At 46.9% G+C, this 27,741-nt stretch overlaps 1 protein-coding gene across 1 annotated transcript in view; it reads right to left on the bottom strand.

The window, feature by feature from the left end:
* Nucleotides 1-9,543: 9,543 nt before the first annotated feature.
* Nucleotides 9,544-27,741, bottom strand: part of CPLX1 (complexin 1) — a 157,259-nt gene continuing 139,061 nt past the window's right edge. The window contains exon 4 of the mRNA XM_035097459.2: nucleotides 9,544-9,878. Within this exon, the coding sequence (XP_034953350.1) occupies nucleotides 9,681-9,878 (198 nt within the window). The 3' untranslated portion in view covers nucleotides 9,544-9,680. The remainder of the gene's footprint in view (nucleotides 9,879-27,741) is intronic.

Raw genomic sequence — 27,741 nt, 5'->3', positions numbered from 1 at the left:
TAACATGTATCCACAACATGCTAGTTTCATATATGTAGTGTTCTTTTCCTCCATGGGGTAGCTTTGAACCATGTGAGCGATTACTTGGGATATTTCTAAAATTCTTGTCATAACAATGGTTTGCCACAGCCTTCTGTCTCTGCTCCCTTCTGGTGCTTGGAGAAAGGCAGGATATAAAATAAATGTTTGCATTCTATGTTTATGTGTTTTTACCTTGGTATTTTTTCCCCCTGCTTGTAAATCCTTTCAGGACCTTGCGTAGTGGGAAACGATGCATAAATTTAAGTTACCCAAACTTAGCAACATGCTTATGCACACTGATACACCCCCCAACTGTAACCCCAAGCAACCTTAATGAGGTTGTAGATATGGCTATACCCTCATTCTTTTCATGCAATGATTCTGGAGGATCGTAAGCACTCCTCAGTACAACGCCGCACAAAAATAATCTGGATTTATTCAGATATATAGAATCATGGCAAGATGTTGCTGCCTCAACTTCTAAGTAGTTTTAGTTTTATTTATTGGTTGACATCTGCCTGTCTCAGGAGACAATGGAGGAGTGCTCCTTTGGGAGTGAAGTCAATCTGTTGGAAGGTTACAGCCCCTTTTTATTTATACAGGGTGTTGAATTGCAGTGATTATTGCAGTGAAAAACACAGTTATTTCATTGCAATTTGTTTTTGGACTTGTGTATCAACATTGGTTTTGCACACAGAGAAGGCTATAAATAATAAATTGTTTTCATTTGTTGTTTTTTATGAACAAAATCGCCGTTTTGCCATCTTTTATTATCGTGTACTTCATGCATGCTGTTACAACACAAAGGAAGAAAACAATACTAAGGAACTGAAGGAATTCAAAGCTCTGGCCAGCTCTGCATGCTGTTTTTTTGTTTTTGTTTTACTCTTTAAATTATTGCATTTTTATGGTGTTTTTGAAATTGTGTGTTTTAACTGTTTTATTCTGAACGCCACTCTGTGTTTCATTGGAAACTGAAGTACAAGGTATAATCATATGCTGAAGGATGAGGTACAGTATAATACTATACCATACCATGGTTGCTTAGCTGGGTAGCGACTCTCTCATCTGTACGGCTTCTGTGTCTGCCTGTCTTTCTGCTTCTGGAAACGCTGGAAGCAGGGGTGGGGTGAATAGTCTCCCTCCTCTTCTGTTGGGAGCTTAAAGGTAAAGGTAAAGGGACCCCTGACCGTTAGGTCCAGTTGTGACCGACTCTAGGGTTGCGCGCTCATCTCACATTATTGGCCGAGGGAGCCGGCGTATAGCTTCCAGGTCATGTGGCCAGCATGACAAAGCCGCTTCTGGCAAACCAGAGCAGCACATGGAAACGCCGTTTACCTTCCCTCTGTAGTGGTTCCTATTTATCTACTTGCATTTTGACGTGCTTTCGAACTGCTAGGTTGGCAGGAGCTGGGACCAAGCAACGGGGGCTCACCCCGTCACAGGGATTCGAACCGCCGACCTTCTGATCAGCAAGCCCTAGGCTCAGTGGTTTAACCACAGCGCCACCTGGGTCCCCTTGTTAGGAGCTTATCTCCCTGCTATTGCATTCCCCAGTGTTCCGATCCAGTCTAGCCCCTGACACTGTCCTAATGTGTCCCCACAGCGCTGACCTCTCACCCCATGCCCTACCTATTCTCCCTCCCGGTAAGCAGCAGTGATGCCGCTACCAAGAGGCCACCCCTCCCACCGACTGCTGCTGCATTTCATTGCTTTCTATAGGTTGCACATTTGAATGCCCACCTCCACCCATATTTGGATGTAGCCAGATATGTTGTTAATACAGTGGGACCTCGACTTACGAGCTATTCGACATCCGACACTTTCGAGTTACGAGCGGAAAAAGTGGCCGCCCGCTTACGATTTTTCCGACATCTGTTCGCGGCTAGATGTGGTTTCCTTGACTTATGAGTTTTTAGATGCGGTTTCCTCGACTTACGAATTTTTCCATTTCCAGTGCATTCCTATGGGAAACTCGACTTACGAAGTTTTCGACCTATGAGTGGGCATTTGGAACGGATTAAATTCGTAAGTCGAGGTCCCACTGTATGTCTCAGTTTTAACATCTCTACAGCTAGACAGTGATGTTAGGGTACAGGTAAAAAATGCAACGTATGAATGAAACAAAGACGTATTTGCTCCTGTCCTGTAGGTAGAGCATGAGACTCTTAATCTTAGGGTTGCGGGTTTGAGCCCCACATTGGGTGGGAGATTCCTGCATTGCAGAATGTTGCACTAGACGACCCTCGTGGTCCCTTCCAACTCTACAGATCTATGATTCTATAACAGCATCCCTTTCCAGAAACAGCCGAAGACATTTTTTTGTTCTGACAAGCTTTCCCAACTGGATAAATAGGTCTCCGCCATGGGGCATTTCCATTTATTGTTTCGCTGTTCATTTGCTGTTATTTTCTGTGCTGTTTAAACCTCTTTTTAAAATAGTTGTTTCTATGATACCACGTACATCACCTTGAGACACATATGTGGAAGGTGATTAATTGATTAATAAAAATAATACCATGGCTGTTTGGATACACAGGCATTGTAGAAATACATTCACCAGAGAGCTGGGATCGGCTGCAGTTTTCTATAAAGTGTGTCCTTGGTTGGAAACCCACATTTTGAATCATGGGATGTGTGGCGAGTCCTATATTCTTAGTTCCAAATAGGAATTCCGCAGGAAGGCATGGGGGGGGGGGAGAGAAGGGATGAAATCACTTTTATTATTACCATTTGTTTGTTTGTTTGTTGTTGTTGTTTATTGGCTGTGATTCCATTTGAAAAGAACATTGTACCATTGAACCCACATCATGCAGGAAAAGGTAGCAGGCAGATTACAAACAGAATTTACATTCACAAAGTCTCTACTTGAAGTCACCTTCTGGCTGCTTTCGAAGGTGCTGCATGCATCCTGAAGAGGAAAAAAAGAGCATTTTTTTGTTCGTTTCGTTTCACTTATTAGAAAATGCCCATCTAGTTAGTGTTCTGCGCTTTTTTTATTATTAGTATTAGTATTACGCGAGTGTGAAAACAAGCATTGTTTAAAAAGACATTTACTGAAAGATGTTGCTGACTGAGCACATATAACCGGAATCTTGGTTAACACAGAATAAAACGGATACAGGTTAACGGGTTCAGAGAGATACATAGGACATTACATTCAGATCACAACAATGGAATTCCTAACAACAATTGGTTCTAAGAACCTGTTCGATTGATGTACTGAACATCACTGGTATGTTGAAGGACTGGGCAGATGGAAACTAAGCTAACATATTGTACCGGAAACATAGACAGAGAAATGCCGGAGTGATTTAGCACACAATGCAAGTTTGTTCGTTGGTTTGTTTAAAACACAGAATAGCATTCATAATGAGTATTGCAGTCTGATTTCATATGGCTTTCTCTAAAGATATATGCATGAAGCTCAATGCCAAACTCACTCGTAATCACCTGGCTTCCCCCGAAAGTGAAGGCCTTTTGATTAATGCTGCTTTAATTTATTGATTGCTTAAAAATAAAACAGAAAGGCTTTGGGAGAGGGAGGTGAACAAAATGCAGAAATGGGGAACTGCTCAAACTTTCCATATCAATGCAAACTATTTTTTTTCTTAAGGAAAAAAAAACCCATATACCTGAGATTGAACATATATTGTGATTGAATTCTTTTTTAAAATAATAATAATAATAATAAAAAGGCTGTGGAAGGAGGAAGAGATATTCAGACCCCAAGCAAAGAATCACACTTCTCTTTGGTGTTGGTTTATGCACATCAAGTTGCCGAGTGCTAGGTGTTAGTGTTTTGTTAGTGGTCCTCAACTCCATAGATACCAGAAGCAAAGAACTGAGGGGTTGTGCCGACATTTCATTTCATTTCAGGGAAGTGCCCATTGTGACTGTGTTGACAGCAGTTTAGGCACTTTGGAGGCCAGGGACCTTAAAGTTGTAGAGCACTGCTCCAGGCCATTGATTCAGGGCCAATCTGGTCAGCCAGACCAGGTGGCAAGAGTTCTTCTTGGAATGTACCAGTTCATATTTCAACAGGTGATGGGAGAATCTCATTTCTGAATACTCCCCCATCTGAAAAAAATAGAAAAATTAAATCCTTGCATGCTGAAAAGCAGCACATCAAGAAGATTGTCTGGCTAGATCCTTTCTGCCTAGAGTGCTAGGTTTGGATGTGCAAGGGCTTTCCCCTAATGTTAGAGAACATTCATAACTTTGAGAAGCTACCTGCTGCCTGAAATGGAACAAGCCAGGAAAAAAATACTACTATACGATTCCAGTGAGCATGTAGATGGGTTTCAAGCCCATTTATAGAAACATCGTTTGAGAGAAACTCACTCGCTCTGCTTTTCTGAGTTGTACACCAGCAGAATAGCATGTCTACCTCTATTCCTAGAAAAATAAAATATTTAAATGCATGTCTCTGTTAATGGGCCAGAATCAGGAGTACACCTCATATAGAACTATTTCTGTTTCTTCATGTTTATAGCTGCAGTTTGAACCCCACTAAACCTGGAGTAGCAAACCCAATTGCATGGGGTTTACTTTTGAGTAGATATGGTTAATATTGCAGCCTTAATCTCCTATTTCAGCCACAGTCAAGCAGATACATATGGCCAGCAGGCAGAATGGAAGCTGCAAAGCTGGCTGTAAGGTAAATCAGTTGCTCAACTGCTCTTCTCAAGGTGGAACAATGCTGACTGAAAACAGATTGGTATTTCTTGGATCAGCCAGACAAAAGCATTGCTGTGGACAGAACCAGCTGGAAGGCATACTGAGCGAATTCACCATTCAGCAAGGGCAGATTTTGTGTGAACTGGTCCTTAATAGGGAAAACATTCCCTAAACGGTTGTAGATAGACAATACCGTACACTGGTTCATGATTGACTTGGAAGAATAAAGATTCCTTTGCCCAAACAGCCAGAGGCTCAGTCACTATGAGAGCTTGAATAAGAGCACACCCCACATTTACAGATTCTAATAGGTATAACAGGAATCACTTTTCTCCAGAGAACCCTGGGAATCTCAGTTCTGTGAGTAGGGTTAGTGGAAGCGAAGGAAGCACTATCAAGGAATGTTCATCACCTTTACCAGACTTCATTTCCCAGGATTCTTTGGAGGAAACCGGATCAGTGACATTGGTACATGCCAATAGAAAGCTCACATTCATGCTATAGATGGGGTTTCGGAAACCTGCGGCCTCAACTTGAAACCTGGCTTTTGCAAAAGAAAGTGGTAGGACATCTCATCAGCCTTATGCTGGCATGGAGGGGTGAGTAAGACGATACATTGAGGGAATGCAGACACCCTAAATCTCATTACCAGTTCACTGAAAATGAAAAGTTTGCCTCAGGATTCATGACAAGCCCACTTTCCTCTCATAAGGTTATCTGGTGGGGCTTTCCTTCTGACTGGAAACGCTGGCCACCAGAAACAGTGTTCTCAGTTTGGAACTCCTGACCCAGAGGCCACATTCAACCTGCTCCCTTATTGCTTTAAGAAGATGGCAGAGAAGCAAACGCTTTCAGAGGTCGTTTGTGGCCCTCTGAAGACCATAGCTGTCAACTTTCAGATTTGAAAATAAGGGATCAGCAGCAGCCTCACCTGTCCCAGGGACAGTCTATGGCAGGCATCCCCAAACTTCAGCCCTGCAGATGTTTTGGACTACAATTCCAATCATCCCTGACCACTAGTCCTGTTAGCTAGGGAGTTGTAGGCCAAAACATCTGGAGGGCTGCAGTTTGGGGGTGCCTGGTCTATGGTATATCTAACAATCCAGGATAGCAGCTGGAAATGGTGCTGGAATAAGGGAATTTCCAGCAAAAAAAGGGAGGGTTGACAGCTATGGTGAAGACCAGGAAGGTTAGATGTATTATATTTGTATCTGCTGTTGGTTGTTCTCTTATTCTCTATAATTGTAGATTTTTAAAAAATTAAAATAATGAAAGTATAAGTTTGTTTTGTAAGGGTTTCAATATGACATAAACCACCTCTCTTTGAACCTTAGATGGGGCATATGTTTTATAAATGCAAAAATTGTGACCTTACTCCCAAGCTGCTGGGGTTCAAGGGAAAACATACCTAGTATTATCTGTGGAAATATGAAGATAAGGTTATTGTTGTTTTCAAAAAAAATATCAAAATTCTAAACTGGATTAAGCAATGTGCTCTAAGTCAGATTTTTAAACATTGATCTAGATGGGGCTTCAGAACGGAGTTGTTCTGCCTAGATATAGCATATCCTTAAAATGGTTTTTCTGGCATTATGGATATATAATGATAGTCACCGCTTTGGAAATTAATCTGTCTTTGTACAACAGGTATGGCCAATATGCCAAACTAGAACACAGCAAAGCAATGAATAACACCCCACCCCTGACACCTCACACCTTAGGATGCTGGGTGCTAATCAATATTATTTTTAAAACATACACACATTCAATATGGCTGCTCATTTCATCAGCTGGTCTTGCCATTGTCTGGCGAAACTGACTCAGTGCTTGGCTGATTTCCAACTGAGCTTTTATTCTGGGGCCAATGCAGATTTGGCCATTCAGACTACAAGAACACTTCCTTGGGAAACTTTCAATAATAGGACTGAGCTTCACAAATTGCAGGTTCACATTATGTATCTGTTGTTAGATTGGAATACAGGTGGGGAATTTGAATATTTAAAGGCATTTGCTGGCTCAACCCCTGTTGCTCAATCCTCACCCCCTCTACCCATAAGCACTGGACTCCCTGTGTGTTTCTAAATCATGGGTGGGAACCGATATGTGAACAGCTAAACTCCTGCTCCAGACCTTCAGCCCCAATGCATGTAGAAGCAGCCCTTTGGAAATGTGACAGTGAGGGTGGGGCCAGCGAGGGCAACACCCATTATTCTGGTGGGCCGTAATGCCAGAAGATTTCTATTCAACCATTCAGGTTGGAAGTCAATGTTGGACTTTCACAAACATTCCATCTGCAGAAGCATATCAGCTTGCACAATCGAATGATCCTCTTCCCGCTGTGTGTCATTCTGGGGGTTCTCCTTACACCATCCCAGACAATTTAGGGGGCATGGAAAGTACACACGGGGAGGAGAGGGGGGAATCCTCGATGCACAAGTTGAAGCCCCTATCAGTCTCCCACTTCCCTGGTTACCAGAAGTGGTATAGATAGACCAGAGACAAACAGGTTTTTCACATGGTCCTGCTGATTCCGGGATCAGCTCCGATTCCGGAATCAGACTGGGGAATGTTGCACACAGAAAACAATGAACACTGCGTTCCACCACACTAGCAAGGTAACCTCAGTTCTGGCACTGGGGCAGAATTAATGCTGGTGTGCAGAAGCTGATCTCCAAAGTATCTAGAACGCAAAGAGTATCTAGAAAGCCGAAGCACCAAAAGAGAATCTTGCTGCACCTGCTTAACACTTTTGGCTCATCTAGCTCCATATCGCCTTCTTGGCTAAGCAACAGCTATCCCAGATCTCAAACAGAAACAACCCCCCCCCCATCTCTCTGGGATTTCTTACCTTCATGGTATTGCTATGCCAGTGAACTATGGCCCTTCTCTGATCTGGGATAGGCTCCAGGGTTTTCAAACTTCAGTTTCACAGGTGAAAAAGTTGGCCATTGTCATTGGACATAGGCTCATACCCATTTATTTTCTGAAGGGGGTACGAAGCAGGATGCCTATCACAAGCCAATACAAAGCAGAGAAGCCTCATATCTACCGGTACCTTTTAATAATTGTTTAAGTGACAAATACCCACCAATTTGGAGCAGGTTTGCTTCTAAATGAACAACAGGGTGGAATATTGTAGTGTCCACTTCCCCCACTCCCAGTCTCTCTGTGAGTAAAGCATTAGAGGTGCACTTCCATTTTTTAAGACCTTGGAAATTCAGTGAAGGGACCCCCTGTATCTCCAAGGAAGCACGGTTCCCTTAGCCCTCCCTGTCTGGCCATGAAAAACAACTTGAGGGCTCTAACAGTGAGTTGATTGGATAGTGCAGACTATCCAAGTGTCTCCAAACAAGCTGGAGACTTTATAGATTAGAGGAAATGTACTGGCAGACATGTGTTAAGCTAGAAAGGGAAGGCAGCACATTGCAAGCCAAAACTGCTGTTCTATATGCACTTACCTGGGAGTAAGTTTCACCATACTTAAAGTGCCTTCATTGGAGAGTTTTAAGCAGAGGTTGGATGGCCATCTGCTATGGATGCTTTAGTTGCGAGTCCTGCATTGCAGGGCGTTGGATTAGATGACCCTCAAGATCACTTCCAACTCCGCAATTCTCTGATATTGTGTTTTACTTCTGACAGGCATACATAGGATTGTGCTGTCAAGAAAATTCCTTGCTAGCATCCTATTATGGCTGTTTCCAAGGCTATGAGACCTTTGCCTAGAAGATTCTGAGGCACGTAGATGCTTTCTTATAAAGTGCAGCTGGATTCAGCTCTTCCACTCCTCTGACATCTGGGCTGGAATTACAGGCAGTGAATGGTCCAGTTTTGACATTATCTCTTATCAGTGATGAGGAATAATGGGAATAGCAGAAAACAAACACGTGTTTCCATTTAAACTGGGCTGGAGACACCCTAGAAGGGCAGGGCTTTGATGAATATCCCCCCCATTTCCATTTTTGGGCCAAAAGTAGTGATTTGTGGAGACTGAAATATTTGTTCCAAAGCAGTGATTGTGAATATATTCATGGCCCTCGTTGTTTTGACACTGGCCATTGTTCCCTTAGCTGCTCTGCTTATCTGCCACTTCCACCTGCCTCTATCGCCTTCTGGGGTTAGTCACGTTGGTCACTGGGACAATGCCCTATTGCTATGTAGCCAATCAACCTTGGCATTTTGGTGGCATCACTGAGGACAAGTCTAAGAGAGGAATGTTGCTTAGATTAATCATGTATGTGATCCCAGCCAATCAAGCATCACACAGGGAACATGGCAATATTACTACATTAGGCAGCGGATCAGTTTTGTCTATGTGGTGATGTCGCTGAGGGCAAACCAAGTCAGCTGGAAGAGAGAAGAAGGGTGGGCAATGTTACTGGACAGGCGAAGAATTTCACAGGCATTGGCCCGCCCCCATCACCCAAAAGAGGAAGGTGGTTCTTTTTTTTATATATACTATCCAAAAAGAGTGAGTACTTTCAACTTAGACCTATAAAGGGGCATCCTAATGGGTGCCTTGATTCTCTGTTAGTTACAAATTTGGTAAAAGAGTGGTGTGTGTGTGTGTGTGTGTGCCACCTATCATTCACTATGGGTGAACCCTCCCTCTTGCTGGGAGACAAAAACGAGCATGCTGTAGTCCCTTTTCTCTGCTTAATGTACACCTGCCTCTGTTTAACATACGCAGAACTATGGCTTTATAAGAATAAAAAGTTGTGTAGACTGCAGCTCATTCATCTTTACATCCACTTGGAGGCATCGACTAGATGTGAATATGTACAAATTAAGGAATGGATGGGAGAGGGAGGAGGGTGTGGGTCGGGGTGGGGCTTGAGTAAATGGCAAGGGGCTGGAGCGGTGGGTGGGTGGGTGGATGGGGAGAGGTTGCGTGATGTGTGGCAAAGTATAAATTCCCCATTTGGTCAATGGGAAATCCATTTCCTTTACTGTCCACGGACAGACTGGCAGTCTGTAGCCATTTACTTCTTGAACATGTCCTGGAGGGGACCAGGCAGGTATTTGATAACGGTGTCTAGAATGCTCTCATCTTCCTCCTCGTCCTCGTCGCCACAGCCAGGGGGGATGGCCTTCTTTGGACGTGTCAGGCTCCCTTCGGCATTGGCTTCCAGAGCAGCCTGGGCTTCTGCTTCCCTTTCTTCCTTCTTCTTTATTCCGTACTGCATCAGGGAATTGGGGGGGGGGGAATTGTAGGGAAGTAGAGAGAGGGAGAGAAGGAAGGAAAAAAACACAATTTTGTCACTCTCGCAGCTAACACCGGGAATTAAAGCAGGAGAGGATGCCGTACCGAATGTTAATATTTGCTTCTTGCAAAGATCTCATCTCTGCCGTGGCCTGTTGGTGGTCAATACTGCTGAGCCTTTAAATCAAACAGCCTCTTTAAAATGTCAGGCCAGCCTTGAATGACAAAGCTGAGGAAAGAGGCATGACCCCTAAAAATCAAGGAACATTATATAAAGAAACAAATCCTTCTTAATCCCCTGCTCGGTTGCACAAAAGTTGAATACAGAAGACAAAAAAAAAAAAAAAAAGCCCCAAACCCAACTGGTAATTTACAGAGTGGATTTTCAACCATATGGAATGCTTCTCTGTGGCTGTTCTGGGGAAGAATTATTCATTACACTCTCTCCAAGTTGCCTTGGGTATATGAATGTCTGAAGGGCTGTCATGAAGAAGGTGGAGCAGACTTGCCCTCTGTCACTTCAGAGGGAAGGACTATGGCAAGAAATAAGCTACATTTTAGGAGAGCTGTTCCGACAGGAAGAGCAGTTTGATGTAGAACGGGCAGCCTTGGGGAGGCAGAGAGCTTTTTGTTCACTGGAGATACTCGTCCATCATCTGTCAGGGATGCTGTAGGTACATGGCATAGGGAATTGGGTTGGATTTGCCCAAGATACCTTCAAACTCTAAAATTTAACCTTCACCAACCTGGTCCCCTCCAGATGTGTTGAACTATGACTCCTACAAGCCCCGTGCTGGGTGGAGCTGATGAGAGCTGTGTTCCAAAACATCTGGAAGGCACTAGGTTGGCAAAGACTGCTATACTGTAGTTCTGATGTCTACCAGCTCCATCTGGTATGCAGGCTGAGACCCCACCTACCTGCAGACTGTCTTGCCAGAGTGGCGCATGCTCTAGTTATCTCCTGCTTGGACTACTGCAACATGCTCTATGTGGGGCTACCTTTGAAGGTGACCCAGAAACTACAACTAATCCAGAATGCGGCAGCTAGACTGGTGACTGGGAGTGGCTGCCAAGACCATATAACACGAGTCCTGAAAGACCGACGTTGGCTCCCAGTAGGTTTCCAAGCACAATTCAAAGTGTTGGTGCTGACCTTTAAAGCCCTAAATGGCCTCGGCCCTGTATACCTGAAGGAGCGTCTCAACCCCCATCGTTCAGCCTGGACACTGAGGTCCAGCTCCAAGGGCCTTCTGGCGGTTCCCTCACTGTGAGAATTGAGGTTCCAGGGAACCAGGAAGAGGACCTTCTCAGTAGTGGCACCCGCCCTGTGGAACGCCCTCCCATCAGATGTCAAGGAAATAAACAGCTACAGTATCTGACTTTTAGAAGACATTTGAAGGCAGCCCTGTTTAGGGAAGTTTTTAATGTTTGATGTTTTATCGTGTTTTTAATATTCTGTTGGGAGCCACCCAGCGTGGCTGGGGGAACCCAGCCAGATGGGTGGTGAATAAATAAATTGTTGTTGTTGTTGTTGTTGTTGTTGTTGTTGTTGTTGTTGTATGACAGCGTTGGGTGGTATAATCAAAGTTTGACAATTATGCTAGATTTTAACTTTGGGTATGAGCAGTTGAGAATTTCCAGTCCTGTTTGAGCCCACAGCTAGGGGTGGGAAAGACTCCCTGTTTGAAACCTTGGAGAGCTAGTGCAGACAATACGAATGCAGATGGACCAATGGTCTGACTTTGCAGCTTCCTGTGTTCTTATGTAACAGCTTCTGTACTTTCATCATTATATAAAAAGGGAAATGCTGTAGGGTATGTTTAGTCTGGAAAAGAGACTGAGAGGAGATTTGAAAGCCATCTTCAAATATCTCAAGGACTGTCACAAGGAAGATGGAGCAAGCTTGTTCTTTACTGCTCCAGAGGGTAGGACCCAAACCAATGGGTTCAAGTTACAAGAAAGGAGATTCCAACTAAACGTCAGGAAGAACTTTCTGACAGTAAGAATCATAGAATCGTAGAGTTGGAAGAGACCACAAGGGCCATCCAGTCCAACCCCCTGCCGAGCAGGAAACACCATCAAAGCATTCTTGACATATGCCTGTCAAGCCTCTGCTTAAAGACCTCCAAAGAAGGAGACTCCACCACACTCCTTGGTAGCAAATTCCACTGCCGAACAGCTCTTACTGTCAGGAAGTTCTTCCTAATGTTTAGGAGCTGTGCAACAGAGGAACGGACTCCCTAGCTGTTCAACAGAGTTCTTTCTAATGTTTAAGAGCTGTTCAACAGAGGAACGGACTCCCTAGGAAGGTGGTGGACTCTCCTTCCTTGGAGGTTTTTAAGAAGAGGTTAAATGGCCATCTGTCATGGATGCTTTACTTGAGATTCCTACATTGCAAGGGGTTGGACTAGATTACCGCAAGGTTCCCTTCCAACTCTACAATCTATGATTCTATGTAGCTGTTGCATAATAAAAAGTTGGCATATTTTTTTAAAAGGACTCCCTTGAAATAAATAATCTAGCTTTAAAAAAATGAAATCAGTTAGCAATCCAGATCCCTTCGGCTCAGATTTACGTGAAAATCTATGGCTTGGGAAATAACCTGCTTTTGGCCACTCCAAGCCATTTCAATTATGCTGAATTAAGAAGGCACTTCATGAGCGAAAGGGCACAGAGGGTGTCAGATTATCTCCTGCAAAAGAACTCATCCATCTGATCCAAAAGTAATTGCTTTGTCTGAATGATCCCCACCTTTCCGTTCACTTTTGCATTCTAATTAAGCCACGTGCTGGAATCAAGATGAAATTCAATATACATGATTCGCGGGATAACTGGTATGGACAAACTCTCCACAAAAGCTAGCAAAACACTTGACGGAAACGAGCAGCTTCAAAAAGAAAAAAAAGAAAATTACATGGGATTTACAAAGGGCTCAAAGGATTATCCTGGGACAAACTCTTCAGTGTTTCCCCTGGACTGACTATTGTAAGCTGCAGGTGCTCTTTTGACAGCTAGTCTGCTGAAACTCCCTCCCGCATTAATGTGACCAGCGAAGTGTCAATAACTCAGCTCCACTTTTTCATAAACTCCACTGGGGAACAAGCTACACTCAACTTGGCTCCAGTTCCTCTGAGACCCGTCTGTGTTCCTCCTCCACGAGAGCTATGGATGGTGGCAACATGAGAGTGGGCCTTTTCTGCTGTGGCCCCCCATTTGTAGAATGCTCTCCCCAGGGAGGTCTGGCTGGTGCCTTCACAATATCACTTTAGGTGCCAGGAGAAAACATTCCTTTTCAACCAGGCCTTTGGCTGCTTGACATTCGATGCCCTTTTAAATGTATTGTGACAGGGGGCTTATACGTTTATATCTATTTTTATTTTTATTATGTACAGTCATACCTCGGTTTAAATACGCCTCGGTTTGAGTATTTCAGTTTAAGTACTCCGCGGACCCGTCTGGAACAGATTAATCCACTTTCCATTACTTTCAATGGGAAAGTTCGCTTCAGGTTAAGTAGGCTTCAGTTTAAGTACTCCACAGACCGTCTGGAACGGATTAATCCACTCTCCATTACTTTCAATGGGAAAGTTCGCTTCAGTTTAAGTACTCCATGGACCGTCTGGAACGGATTAATCCACTTTCCATTACTTTCAATGGGAAAGTTCGCTTCAGGTTAAGTACACTTCAGATTAAGTACAGACTTCCGGAGCCAATTGTTTTTGTAAACCGAGGTACCACTGTATTTTGCATTCTTTATTTGTAATTTTACATTGTGAACCACCTTGAGATCTGCAGAAAAGGGTGGTATACCATTATTTATTATTATTATTATTATTATTATTATTATTATTATTATTATTATTATTATTACAGTGGCACCTCAGTTTAAGTACACAATTGGTTCCGGAAGTCTGTACTTAACCTGAAGCATACTTAACCTGAAGCAAACTTTCCCATTGAAAGAAATGGAAAGTGGATTAATCCATTCCAGATGGGTCCACGGAGTACTCAAACTAAAACGTACTTAACCCAAGGTATGACTGTAATTGGTTCCGGAAGTCTGTACTTACCCTGAAGTGTACTTAACCTGAAGCGAACTTTCGCATTGAAAGTAATGGAAAGTGGATTAATCTGTTCCAGACGGGTCCGTGGAGTACTTAAACTGAAAGTACTCAAACCGAAGCGTAATTAAACCGAGGTATGACTGTATTATAACCAAGAGGAGTGCCAGAACAGCTCCACTGGTGAGTATAAAATGATGATGATGATGATGATGATGATAAAATGATGATGATGATGAAGAAGAATCACTCTGTGATTCTTCTTCATCATCATCATCATTTTATTTGCACCCTGCCCATCTAACTGGGCTGCCAATAAACTCCTTGCTAATTAATAAACATTTTCCTACCATTTTCTTTTTCTGTTCTTTTTAATCCCTCCCTTGTTTCAGGCAGAGCAGTTGAGGGCGGTGGAGACTGGTTCACGTTTTGAGCTGCTGAATCACAGAAAGCTGCAAACTCACCAGTGGAGCTGTTCTGGCACTCCTCCGGTGCCGTCCTCCCCATGGCCTCTCCTACCCTCTTCTCCTTCCTGGTAAGCAGCAAGCGACTCCGTCGTTGGGAAAGCAATGTTGGTAAAGTGCTTATTGAGTTGTGCCAGAAATAACCAAATCAGGCCCAGCATGCCCTGCACAGCTGTCAACCTTCCTTTTTTGTGTGGGAAATTCCCTTATTCCAACACCGTTTCCTGCTGCTATCCCGGATTGTTAGATATCCCGTAGACTGTCCCCGGTACAGGTGAAGCTGCTGATCCCTTATTTTCAAATCCGAAAGTTGACAGCTATGATGCCCTGCCTTTTCCCAACTCTCTGGCCAGGCCCTCTGAGCCCCCATTCTCATTTGGACCCCCAGTGGTCACCATCCTTGACCTTGCATAAGGCTCACAGGATTACCCAGGGGCAAGGCTACAATAGGTCAACAACCAAGTGGCTGTATGGCTCTGAGTACATTACAGTGTTGCCAAGGGGTAAGCCCACCAATGTGGGGGTCAGTGTAGGCACAGCTGAGCAAGAGGGACCAGTGACCTGACTCGGTTTAAGGCAGCTCATACGTTCCTATGAGAAGAAATTATTCTGTTTTGCTATTTTGGTTCATTTTCCCAGCCCTCCTTGCTTTTCTTCCACCATCCAAATGACCCTAACCTGTTCCCTGCTAAGGTCTTCCTACTGTGATTCCAGATTTTGGCAAACCACGCGGGTATTGTTGGGACTTGAAATAAATTGACACTGCCAGCTGGATGTCAGTGCTGACCTTTAGCGCCACATGCCCTGGAACACAAATGCTCACTGGCATATGGGGATGTTTAAAGGGGTGGGGAGGTGATTGACATTGGAAAAGGGAGCTCTTCCAAGAAGAAATTCATCTTTCATCGATAATCAGCTGGCATCAGCTACCCCAAATAAAGGGAGCAGGGAAGCCACACCTTAGTTGCTCTGTTTTGATTGCAATTTGATATGTATTGTATAACCAACTGGAGCACTTTTCATTTGTAGCTACATTTTGTGCACTTCCTCTGACGATATGGCTTTCCTTTGCAGGAGTGTACACATGCAAGAGCTGTACACCGATTCCTAAAATCTGATTCCTGGGCCTGATTTGTAATTCTGGATTAGACCTGATTCAGACCAGACCAATCTGAATGTCATCTGGTCTGCTCCAGATAACAATAATAATTTGGAAATCTGTTTGATTTGCATTGGGAAACCAAAATGACCATACCTTTCTTGTTTTCTCACATAGAGCTACCAAATCTGCATGCATGCTAGTCCCTACAAAATTGTAGACAGGAAGCTCCAGGATTGTTGTAGTTTTGAAAAAAGAGAGACTGTACTGCGCTGATGTTTGTAATAGTACAAAATATTTGTGCTGCTTGTACACTTGACTGTATACATTGTACTCAAAGGACTCCCACCCTCACAACAAAGTTCTAATAAAGAAAGACACCTTAAACAGAACACAGCTGTAAACAAACCTTGTCTAAAAACTAGAGCCAAAACTGGGGGAGGGGGATACTAAGACACAGACAGCAAATGTTTAAAAAAGAATCGGACGATTGGGAAAGGGTGGAAAACATTCAAACTGTGAAGGAAGCAAATCACAACAGGGGGCCGGTCCACTGTCCCTCAGACCTTGTGGGGGGCCGGACTATATTTTGAAAAAAAATATGAACGAATTCCTATGCCCCACAAATAAGCCAGAGATGCATTTTAAATAAAAGGACACATTCTACTCATGTAAAAACACCAGACTGGTCCCACAAATAAGCCAGAGATGCATTTTAAATAAAAGGACACATTCTACTCATGTAAAAACATGCTGATTCCCGGACCATCCACGGGCCGGATTTAGAAGGTGATTGGGTCACATTCGGCCCCCGGGCCTTAGTTTGGGGACCCCTGCATTAAGACTTCAGCATCCCTCCCCCCAAGCACTGCAAATGGAGATTGATTGAGCCCTGCAGCTCTCAATAAGCAAAGTCCATCTCTCCTTCTCTCCTCCCACCCTGGAGTTTGCCATATATGGTGCTGTAATTAATAACTGCAACAGTTTGGAGACTGGCTTTCTGAGAGACAGTTTTGAGCAACAGATCCACTATGTAGCAATTGGCAGCTGCTTCAGCAAGGTGCAAGTTAGCCTGAATCAGTTCAGGATTCAGCCAGATCCAATGCACAGCCCTAATACATGCAAGCTGAGAACCTGAGCAGCAGTGGTCAGTCATATTACTGCTGCTTACAAGGAGGTAGAGGCGGGGAGGGAATGAGGGAGCAAGGAGGTTGGCACAGTGCAAACACACCTGAGGAGCAAATCTGGTGTTCCTGTGGGTGTGTCTGCACCAGACCAACCTCCCTGCCACATCCCCCCTCTACCTCATGCTCAGAAGCAGCAACACTACTCTCCAGAGGTCAGGTGAACAACAGCACTCCACCATGCCATGTGTTACTGCCTTACAGTATAGTTGTAATAGCTGCAGCAATACAGTATAAGGTTTGGGAAGCACTCAGGACACTTGAGAGTGCTGTGCCTCTTGAATGAATTTGCCTGAATTCCTTCCAAACATATTCAGAGAAAACCACCAAATAGCTACTTCCTGCCCTCACATATGGCAGTCTCACACCCCATTAAAAATGGAGTTAATAAGGAGCAAGGCTTCCGGGTCAGAAAGCATGCCCTCTATGCAGGTCTCGAGCCTGGAAACCTTTCTTTGAAATGGATCACTGCTCTGCCAGCCCTCTCCCTCTCTTTTTGGAACAAATCCCCATGATTCAGTCAGAAGCTCTTGAAAATCAGCCTATTCATTTCAGAACAACAACTTTCAGCAGCCTGGGTACATAATATTGTTGGCTTCTCAAGTATAATTAAGCGCATTTTGTTTTCGGCATTCTTCTCCTCTCCATCCTGTGGATCCCTTTCACCTCGCCTGCAGTTTGGAGGACAATTCTGACAAATCCAGCTGTCTCTGTGTATTCCCCCACCCACCCACCCCCCAAATATCACGGAGTATGCTACAGCTTGCATTTTTCAGTGTGCATCATGAATATTTATTCGTTTCTCAAACACACTTCAAAGTTCTTTATCACGCCTTAGGGAATCTGCAGCATGGCCGGCTCAGGAGGGAGGGAGGGCTGGGCATTTGCCAGGTCTCCAAGACCAGCAAAGAGCCCATTGCCTCAGGGGGATAAGCAAATGTGTCAGCTTCAGTTTCTCTCCATTTCCCATTTCTCCAGCCATAAATTCAACCCCACACATTTCTGCACCGCATTACCATTTCCTTCAAAACCCCCACAAGTAATTGTCTGTGTGAGGGACAGGGGATATCGCGAAGTCCCTCCCCTCCTGAGTTCAAGCCCGTCCCCGAGCAAAGGGGAAAGCAGGGAAAGTTCCGATTCCAGTGGGGAAGCAGGAAGTCGTGTCCGAGGCTCAGGCAAGGTAGAGGAGCCAGGGTCCCAGGTGGGACAGGAAGGGGCAAGCAAGGGGGGAAGACCCATCCCTCCAACTCCAGAATTACGCAGGAAGAGGAGGGGCAAGAGGATGGGTCTGCCAAAGCTTTTGTGTTGGAGAAAGACGCGCCAAAAGCCATTAGGAGGTTCTGAAACCGACTGACAACATCGCTCCGTGTAAATAGCAATGACTTGAGCACTGTAAATACGCAGCACCAATAAAAGAATAAAATGCAGAGCTGCGTAGCGTCGTTACTCTGAAGTAGTCCACTCCGGCCACTGTGACAGCAACCTCCTAATCATTTTTGGGCTACTTCGGAGTTGCCGGGATGAGCGTGTCCGAGGCGGAGAAGTGGCGGCAGATCGCTGAGCAAGCCCAGCTAGAACTGCAACAGCTGTCGCTGCAGGCGCAGGGAGAATTGAAGGCAGCTAAAGAGGAGACTAAGAAGGTCCAGGACGACCGGCTACAACTTGCGGAACAGGTGAGAGAGCTCCAGGAAAAAGAGCAGCATTTAAGGGCGGTGGCGGTAGACCTCCAAAACAAGCTGGATGCAGAGAAAAACAAGGCGGGAGGGGCTCCCCAAGTCCAAGTGCTGCCAGGAAGGAGAGCAGGGACCCTTGTAAGCAAGTTCAATGGAGACCCGAAGGAGTTTCAGGGCTTTGAGACTGAGATCGTGTATGCTCTTGAGCTGCACCAGAATGAGTTCCCCGATGATGAGCACAGAGAGGTGCAGAGCCAGCCCACCCCTCCCAGAGCAGGAGTGGTTCTAGAAGTGACGCTAACGCTCCCAAATGGCTATCCCCTGACGGTCCTCGCCTTAATTGACAGTGGGGCGTCCGCCAACTTCTTCTCGAGAAGCTTTGCAGAAGAGCACCAAATCCAGCTTTTGCAGTTGGATTTTCCTCTGCACGTAGCAACCATTGACGGCAGGGAGCTGCTGGGAGGGGCCATCACACATCAAACCCCCCCCATGAGAATGACGGTGGGAAGGCACTCAGAGACACTGGCGTTCAACGTCACCACCATCTCAGACCCCCCCATCGTCTTGGGCATGAGCTGGCTGGCGCGCCACGACCCCTCCATCAGTTGGCACCAGAGGTGCATCACATTTGGGTCAGACTTTTGTCTGGAACATTGCATGCAGCACCAACCAGGGGAGGGGCCTCCGATAGCCACGGTGGCCACCATGCATATCAAAGGGGGTGAGGCAATACCCAAGCAGTACTGGGACCTGCAGGAGGTCTTCAGCGAAGCGGAGTCCGACCACCTACCCCCGCACAGGCCTTTTGACTGCCAGATCAACCTGGTGCCAGGGGCGACGATACCCCCAGCCAAGCTGTACGCCATGTCAGACCAGGAGCTGGAGGATCTGCGCGCTTTCATCGACAAGAACCTCAAGCGGGGGTTCATAAGGGAAAGCAAGGCAGCAGGGGGCAGCCCGGTCTTCTGGGTGGACAAGAAAGACACGCAACAGCGCCGTCTTGTGGTGGACTTTAGACGGCTGAATTCGGTGACAGAGCCCGTGGCTTTCCCCATGCCCAGAGTGGATGATCTCCTGACAGCGGCACGCAGGGGCAAGATTTTCACCAAGCTGGACCTAAGGGGGGCGTACAACTTGATCAGGATCCGGGAAGGAGATGAATGGAAAACCACGATGTTCACGCCTCTGGGCTCTTTTGAATATCTGGTGATGCCCTTCGGTTTGCAAGGGGGCTCAGCATGCTTCCAGGCCTTCATGCACCACGTCCTGGGGTCCCTCCTCTTCAGGAAATGCTTGGTCTTCCTAGATGACATCCTTATCTACTCGAATGACCCAGTGCAGCATGTGAAAGATGTCAGAGAGGTGTTGCAACGCCTGAAGGAGAACCACCTGTATGTGAAGCTGGAGAAGTGCAAGTTTCACACCAAAGAGGTGGACTTCCTGGGCTACAAGCTGTCAGACAAGGGGCTGGCGATGGACAAGGACAAGGTGCAGGCCATCCTGGACTGGCACAGCCCCAGGACGCGCAAAGATGCCCAACGCCTACTAGGCTTCGCTAACTTCTACAGGAAGTTCATCAAGAACTTCTCTCGCGTTACGGCTCCCATCACGGACTGCCTGAGAGGCAAGCAGAAGTTCAAGTGGACACCAGAGGCGCAAGCAGCGTTCGAAAGCCTCAAGAGAGTGTTCGCCTCAGACCAAAACCTGTTCCATGTGGTGCAGGACGCGCCCCTACGCATTGAGACAGATGCTTCTGAAAAAGCTGTGGGCGCAATTTTGTTGCAACTGGACGCCAACAGGGAGTGGAGACCCTGTGCCTTCTTCTCCAGGAAGCTGACACAGCCTGAACGCAACTACACAGTGTTTGATAGGGAACTTCTTGCGATCTACGCTGCGTTCCAGCACTGGCGACACTTCCTGGTGGGCGCGAAGCACCCCATCCAGGTGTGCACAGACCACAAGAACCTGGAGTTCTGGAGAACTGCCAGGGTGCTCAACCAGCGGCAGATACGGTGGGCGGAGTTCTTCTCGAACTTCAACTTCTCCATACACTACATCCCAGGAGAGCAGAATGTCAGGGCGGATGCCCTCTCCCGCAAGCCAGAGTACATGGAGGAGGAGGCGCCACCAGCCCCAAGGCACATTTTCCCCCCGTCGGCATGGTCCTGCGGAGCAGCAGTGGTGAGCGAGGCAGAACTCACAGCACTGACGGCAGCGGATGAATTTGCCAACCGCATCTTCAGAGAACTGAGAGGGGGGAGGGAGCAGGCAAAAGACTTTGCAGAACGCAGAGGGCTGCTTTTCTACAAGGGTGCGCTGTACCTACCCACCACCCAGCTTCGACGTACGGTCCTCAAGCAGATGCACGACAACCCTACAGCGGGGCATTTTGGAAGGGACAAGACCACTCACCTAGTCATGAGACACTTCTGGTGGCCAGGGGTGAGGGAAGATGTTCGAGACTATGTAAGGGGCTGTACCACCTGCCAGCGGGCGAAGGTGGTCAGAGCAGCGCCACCAGGGTTGCTGGAGCCCTTAGCCACACCACACAGGCCGTGGGAAGTGGTGTCCATGGACTTCATCACAGATCTGCCTTCGTCCAGGGGTAAGACTGCAGTGTTGGTGGTGGTGGACCTCATGTCCAAAATGTGTCACTTTATACCGTGTGCCAGGGCAGTCTCTGCAGAAGAGACAGCCAAACTGTTTGTGGATCACGTATTCAGACTGCATGGATTACCTTTAAGGGTTATTTCGGATCGTGGCCGCCAATTTGTTTCCAGGTTCTGGCGGCGGCTCATGAACCTCCTGCAGGTGGAGGTCAGCTTGTCGACGGCTAGACACCCGCAGACCAACGGACAAGCGGAGAGGGTCAACGCCATTCTGCAGCAGTACCTGAGATGCTACGTCAGCCAGCGGCAAACGGACTGGGTGGATCGCTTGCCACTAGCAGAATTTGCCTACAACAATGCAGTGCACGTCTCCACAGGGGTGTCGCCCTTTAAGGCCAATTACGGGCGCGACCTCAGATCTTTCCCAGAGAGGGAGAGGGAGGAGGAGGAGGAGGAGGGCCCACAGGCTGAGGATTGGGCAGAGGAACTGGAGACGGTGCACCAGCAGCTCAGAGAACACTTGGAGAGGGCCAAGGAAGCGTACAAAAAGGGGGCAGATCGCCACAGGCGACAAGGGGAGGTCATCAGGGTGGGGGACAAGGTGTGGTTGTCCTCGGAGGGCCTTCCCACCAGAGGGAGGTGCAAAAAGCTGGCACCCAAGAGGCTGGGCCCCTTCACGGTCACGCAACAGGTAAACCCGGTGGCATACAGGCTGGCACTGCCAGAGGACATGAGGGTGCATCCAGTGTTTCATAGATCGCTGCTGTCGCCGTACAGGGAAAGCAGCAGGCTCCGAGACAGCGAACAAACCCCCGAGGGAGGGGGGGAGAGGGAAGGCAGGGAGCAACTCAATGAGGCCACGGCCATCCTGGATTCAAGGTGGGGGGTGGGGGGACTGGAGTACCTCATGGCATGGGAGGATGCTCCACCGTCCCAGAATGAATGGGTCCCAGCCACTCAGATACAGGAGGAATTCTTGGTGGAAGAATTTCACGCCCTCTTTCCCCACAGACCCAAGCCCTGGCACATGGAAAGGGAGGGGGAGGAGGAGGAGGCACGGGAGAGCAGCTCACCATGGCGCTGGGAAGCGGAGTTTGAGGAACCAGAGGATGAGGTATGGGTGTCACCGAGATCCACCCAGTCAGAGGAAGGAGCAGATTGGCAGAACGTTTTTACCCCCACCAGCTCTGACGCCACGGACTTTTTGGGATTCCCGTCCGCCCAGGCGGAAGGGGGGGGCTCGCAGGACTGGGGGGAGGTATTCACACCAACGGGCTCGGAGAGCACTGAGTTCTTAGGCTTCCAGTCGTCACCGACACATGGGGGGGGCCTGGGGAGGGGTGAAGGAGAGCTTGGGAGGGGGGTGGATGTGAGGGACAGGGGATATCGCGAAGTCCCTCCCCTCCTGAGTTCAAGCCCGTCCCCGAGCAAAGGGGAAAGCAGGGAAAGTTCCGATTCCAGTGGGGAAGCAGGAAGTCGTGTCCGAGGCTCAGGCAAGGTAGAGGAGCCAGGGTCCCAGGTGGGACAGGAAGGGGCAAGCAAGGGGGGAAGACCCATCCCTCCAACTCCAGAATTACGCAGGAAGAGGAGGGGCAAGAGGATGGGTCTGCCAAAGCTTTTGTGTTGGAGAAAGACGCGCCAAAAGCCATTAGGAGGTTCTGAAACCGACTGACAACATCGCTCCGTGTAAATAGCAATGACTTGAGCACTGTAAATACGCAGCACCAATAAAAGAATAAAATGCAGAGCTGCGTAGCGTCGTTACTCTGAAGTAGTCCACTCCGGCCACTGTGACAGTCTGCATTTCGGTGCAAATTTCTCCTGATATCACAGGCTGATTTGGGCGAGCGCAAGCGGTTTGGTCGCACTGGGTGCAGAGCCTCGGGGGCACCGCAGGGGGGCCCACAATTATTATGTAGAATGAAAGGTGAGGGGTGGGGTGTGGGGAATTTGGCATTGCACAGGGCATTGCTGAAATTTGAGACCCCATGATCTGCCATTGCTTAACATACGCATTTTTCATGCAATCTTGCTTTTTATACACCAGCATCACCCTTTGGCTAATTCAAATATAGCTCATTGTATAGCATGATTAATATTGTTTTGCATCAAAGGGTCTAGACTTTCAAAACCATTCTCCATAATTCATCCTAATCCCCTGGCAGTCAAACCAACAGAGTTCAGTGGGTACTTCCAAGTACTGTATGGATGCAAGGGACAGCAACTTCTGGAGTTGACCTGCATTGCATACTGGCATGGAGGGGAGATTGAACTATTATTTTAATTTATTTTTATTTTATCAGAGGCAGTGCTGGCCACAGGTTTTTGAAGACCCTTGGGCAAGACATCCTCAGTGACCGTTGGCTATACTGGCTTGAGCTGTAGGGAGTTGTTGTCCAACAACATATGGAAAGCACTGGGCTTGGGAAGCTTGCAGGAACCTGTCACTGGCAAGGGGATGTGCTTTTGCAACAATTGAAAGCTTGAGGGGAAATCACCCCTTGCACTGATGAGCTCAAGTATAGTTGATCTTGTTTCTGTCTCCTTTCCTTGCCTTGGTATAGATAGGACTCCTCCCTACTTTCATAAAAAGGATCTCTGCCATAGTCCTCAGCCTTCCCCATTTCACTGCTCTTCTCCCTTGGCCTCCACTCCATTCCAGCATCTCCTCGGACCACCAGAACTCACCTTCCCTTCTATTTTGGGTACAAGGAGTCCCACTCATGGACAGATAGCATTATTTTGCTCTCATCAACCACACCACTCATAAGGGTTGATCGCTGCTGCTTCCTTGTGGCTCAAGGTCATAACATCATCAGGCACTTGCTGAGACACCCACTTCAACAGGGGACTCCACTACTGGTAATAGAGCCCCCTGGACCTGTTGTTGCTTCCCTTGCCATTGCCACCTCCTTTGTCCCCTCTGGCTGAGAGGGAGGGAGGGAGTACCAGAAAGGAGATGCAGGTGGCGCTGTGGTCTAAACCACTGAGCCTCTTTGGCTTGCCGATCAGCAGGTTGGCAGTTTGAATCCCCACGATGGGGTGAGCTCCCGTTGCTCTGACCCAGTTTCTGCCAGCCTAGCAGTTCGAAAGCACACCAGTGCCAGTAGATAAATAGGTACCACTGTGGTGGGAAAGTAAACAGGGTTTCCGTGTGCTCTGGTTTCCGTCATGGTGTTCCATTGCACCAGAAGCAGTTTAGCTATGCTGGCCACATGACCCGGAAAGCTGCCTGTGGACAAACGCCAGCTCCCTTGGCCTGAAAGCGAGATGAGCGCCGCAACCCCATAGTCGTCCTTGACTAGACTTAACCGTCTAGGGGTCCTTTACCTTTAACTTTTTTTACCATTTGTAGAGAAGGATGTAGAAATATTATGATGATGCTTTAAGTCTTAACTTATAAAGACATGGGAAGGGCATTGAAAGAGAGAGAACTCCTTGGAGGGAATTGTGCCTGAGTTTTGCTTCCCTCCCCAGAAACACTAGGCCACGCTAAGGTCATTAGGCGTGATATTGCTTCAGTACAATTAAGCACCAAGCATGCGCCATTAATTTACATTAGGCACTTGGCAGTATGCTGTTCACCAGGTGTGAAGAGCTCAATTCCCCTTCTCATAAGCTCATTCATTATCTTCTTCATTATCGTGGGAGATCACTTTGCTCCAAGAATGCTGCCATAAGGACCCATATGGATTGCCCTGGTGGTAGAATGGGGATGAGTCAATAGATTTGCCATCCTGCCTGAGCCATGAGGCTGAGGCACTGAAGCAGGAAATGAAACACACTCTCTTGCCCCCCTAAGTGTGGGAGGGAGAGGAAAGGACTAATATGCAGCCTTTGAAGCGCTAAAAAGAAATTAACTCTTTACTTGTTCTATGTATTTCATCATGCCAAAAGACTTCACTGATGGACGGCTATGCTAAATAACCTCCCATTTTCTGGCATTCGTGTTCCAAGTAGAACATCCAATGCTGTCTGACAAATCACTGGGAATATACCGTATATCTTGCCAAATTATTTTGATGTTGCTTGGGAATGCCTTTGTCCCCTCCCCCACCCAGTTTTGACTTCTCAGCACCATTTTTCTTTACTCTCACTGATCACGGCCTCATTTGCCCACTCTTCAACTCAACTGACTGCAGCAACCCACATTATTTTGTGTACAAGCCTCCATCACATTGTACACAGCATCACAACATCCCTGGCAAAATCATTCTGCCTGCCACTTCCAACGGGGAGCAAGGCCAGGGTGTGCCCATGACACCAAGGACAGTGACGGCAAATGTGTTTTCAGCAGGAGCACCACCCCTACCCCCACCCCGACAAAACCCTTTCAACACTCACAGAAAAGAACGCAAAATTAGGCACATAGTTTCAACTGCGCTCTCCACTGATCACGGATGATTTCTCTCAGGCAAGGGGTCAAAGTCAGAACAATTTCACAAGCCGAATCACACATTTTCATTTGCGTGCAGGTTCAGCCGAGTGATTCAAACTCTGTGTCTATTTAAAATGTCATGGGACAGGACACATCGATATTAATACACCTTTGCATGCTCTAAACTTGGTTTCAGATTATCTGAGCATTACTGAGGATGGAAGGGGTGGTGAAGATCCAGTGACATATGAACTTCCACTTCCTAAGGCTGAGGGGGTGGTCTGACCAGGAAGGAGACACAGCTTTTTCAGCCTGGTTTTTATTTCCAGGTGTGTGTCTCTGTTTTGCTTTTTTATATTTTCTCTTCCATTGACATTGGCTGGAGGGGAAACTGCTATCCCCACTCCAGGGCTGGTGCGTTAATTTATCTATTACTCATTTGTGGCATCCCCTACTGGGGAGCAATTTATTTGCATGCGTAGACCCTTTAACCACCCCCTAAATAAATTCAGACAAGACAAGACTCAAATTTTTGGTTTGGTTTTTGGCAGAATTTAGGCCACAACTTTCTTGATTACAATCAAGTGAGTGGTTGCATAGTCTCTGGTTCGACTAGCTCCCTGCACCCTTGCAGGCAGCGCTGACCCAGGGCACACCATAGGTCAGCCTTGGGTGAACACCCGGCACAGTGGAAAGCGGGGTCAAGCCAGTCCACCAGCCAGATGTCCCCCTGGACTCAGGCTCAGGGCACAACCCCTCTCAGGGTTGACCAACCAAAGAGTCCCTGGATTCCTTTAATGGAATACCCATCACATAGGGTTGCCTAGAGCGCTCTGCCACCCCATCACCTGAACCAGAGCCTATCCACAACCTTACAAGTTGTGACGATTTGCTACACAGCAGGCGAAACCCAAATGGCACCAGCCAATCAGCCAAGTGGGGAAAATTCCTGCCATGCCCCTGTCCCAATGACAGATCACACACAATGGCATAGCAAGGTCAAGCGTGCAAGCCCTAAATATCGGGAGAGGTGGCCGGGTGTTCTGATGCACTGGCCCAAAAGAGGAAGCTCTGGGACATGTGCACGGGCTTATATAGAGGTCCCTCAATAGACTTTAGCTGGCATCCCGTTGGTCTAATTGCACCCAGCATCGAGGGACCTCCTATAGGGTATTGTGGCCATCCAAATGTTCCCACCCACAACACAGGGTTTGGTTGCCAGGTCACACCGCAACATGTGCCCTCTTGTTAGGGAGGACCTGATTTACCCATGATTCCCTGGAGCCTGCAGCAGGTGAGCCCACTGATGTAAGAGGGAGCCCACTCTCCATTCCTATTCTGAACAGAGGACAGCTGCAAATAACTTCTCTGTATGAATGACAGTTATAGTGGCTTTTTCATTGATGGAGTGGCTGTCAATGGTGGGGGAATCATGTCCACCCCATTTCATGGTTCTGTGTCTTTTATGCTCTTTTTGATGTGGCAACCATTTTATATTATGCCCTCCAAGGCAGCCATTTTGAGACTGACACCCATGCCGCTTTTTCAAAATTCCTAATGTGCCCACTGTCCCAAAAAGTTTGCCAGTCCTTGCTCTGGGTAAAGGGTGCGTTCTCCTGGTTCCCACTTATTATCTCACAAGGACTTCCAAGAAAAATTATTAAGCCTGGCTATCTGTGGTCTCTTTTCAGGCTACTGAGGGTGAAGATGCCGTGGACAGTGGGAGAGATATGGCACCCCTAGAGCCACTGGGCCAGGAAGAATCTGCCTCTTCATTCTGAAAACATTGGTCAGGCCTGCTTTAACAGGAGATACTTTGTGGCAATAAAAACCAGCTAAATCCTAGCATTTGGTGAAACGAAAAGAGATTCTTCCAAGTTTCTGAAGCCTTGTAACAGTAGCTGCAGCTCCAAGCACTGTTTATGCAAGATTTTATTGCACACACAGAGAAGAAATCTACTTGGATGCCAATTCAAATGTAAAACGGACGTAACTGTTGATGCAAGGAAGGAGATATCTCACCGCTCATTGCCATGAAGAGAACCTTAGCTGTCATTATTCCAGAGAACTGAGCCCTACAATATCAGACCACAGGTGTGTAAATAACTAAAGCTACCATATATCTCAGCCTTGTCAGCCTGCTGCAGTAAAGGAAATGGAGTTTTTAGTACAGCGCAAGAAACCAATAAAAAATTATGGTGGGAAATAAAAAGAAGTTCCAAACAAATATAAAAGGGTGTACCTTCAAAGTTAGGCTCCCTGTCTGCTGGGGATATGATGGAGTTTTTACCCAGTATGGGTGACAGATTATAAAAGACTTTTCAGAAAATCAAGGGGCATATTGTACTGATTGTTAGACTAGAGCTCTTTGC

The sequence above is a fragment of the Zootoca vivipara genome, chromosome 16 (genome assembly GCF_963506605.1).
Source record: "Zootoca vivipara chromosome 16, rZooViv1.1, whole genome shotgun sequence".
In the NCBI taxonomy this organism is placed as follows: domain Eukaryota; kingdom Metazoa; phylum Chordata; class Lepidosauria; order Squamata; family Lacertidae; genus Zootoca; species Zootoca vivipara.
This window is presented reverse-complemented; position numbering and strand designations above follow the sequence as displayed.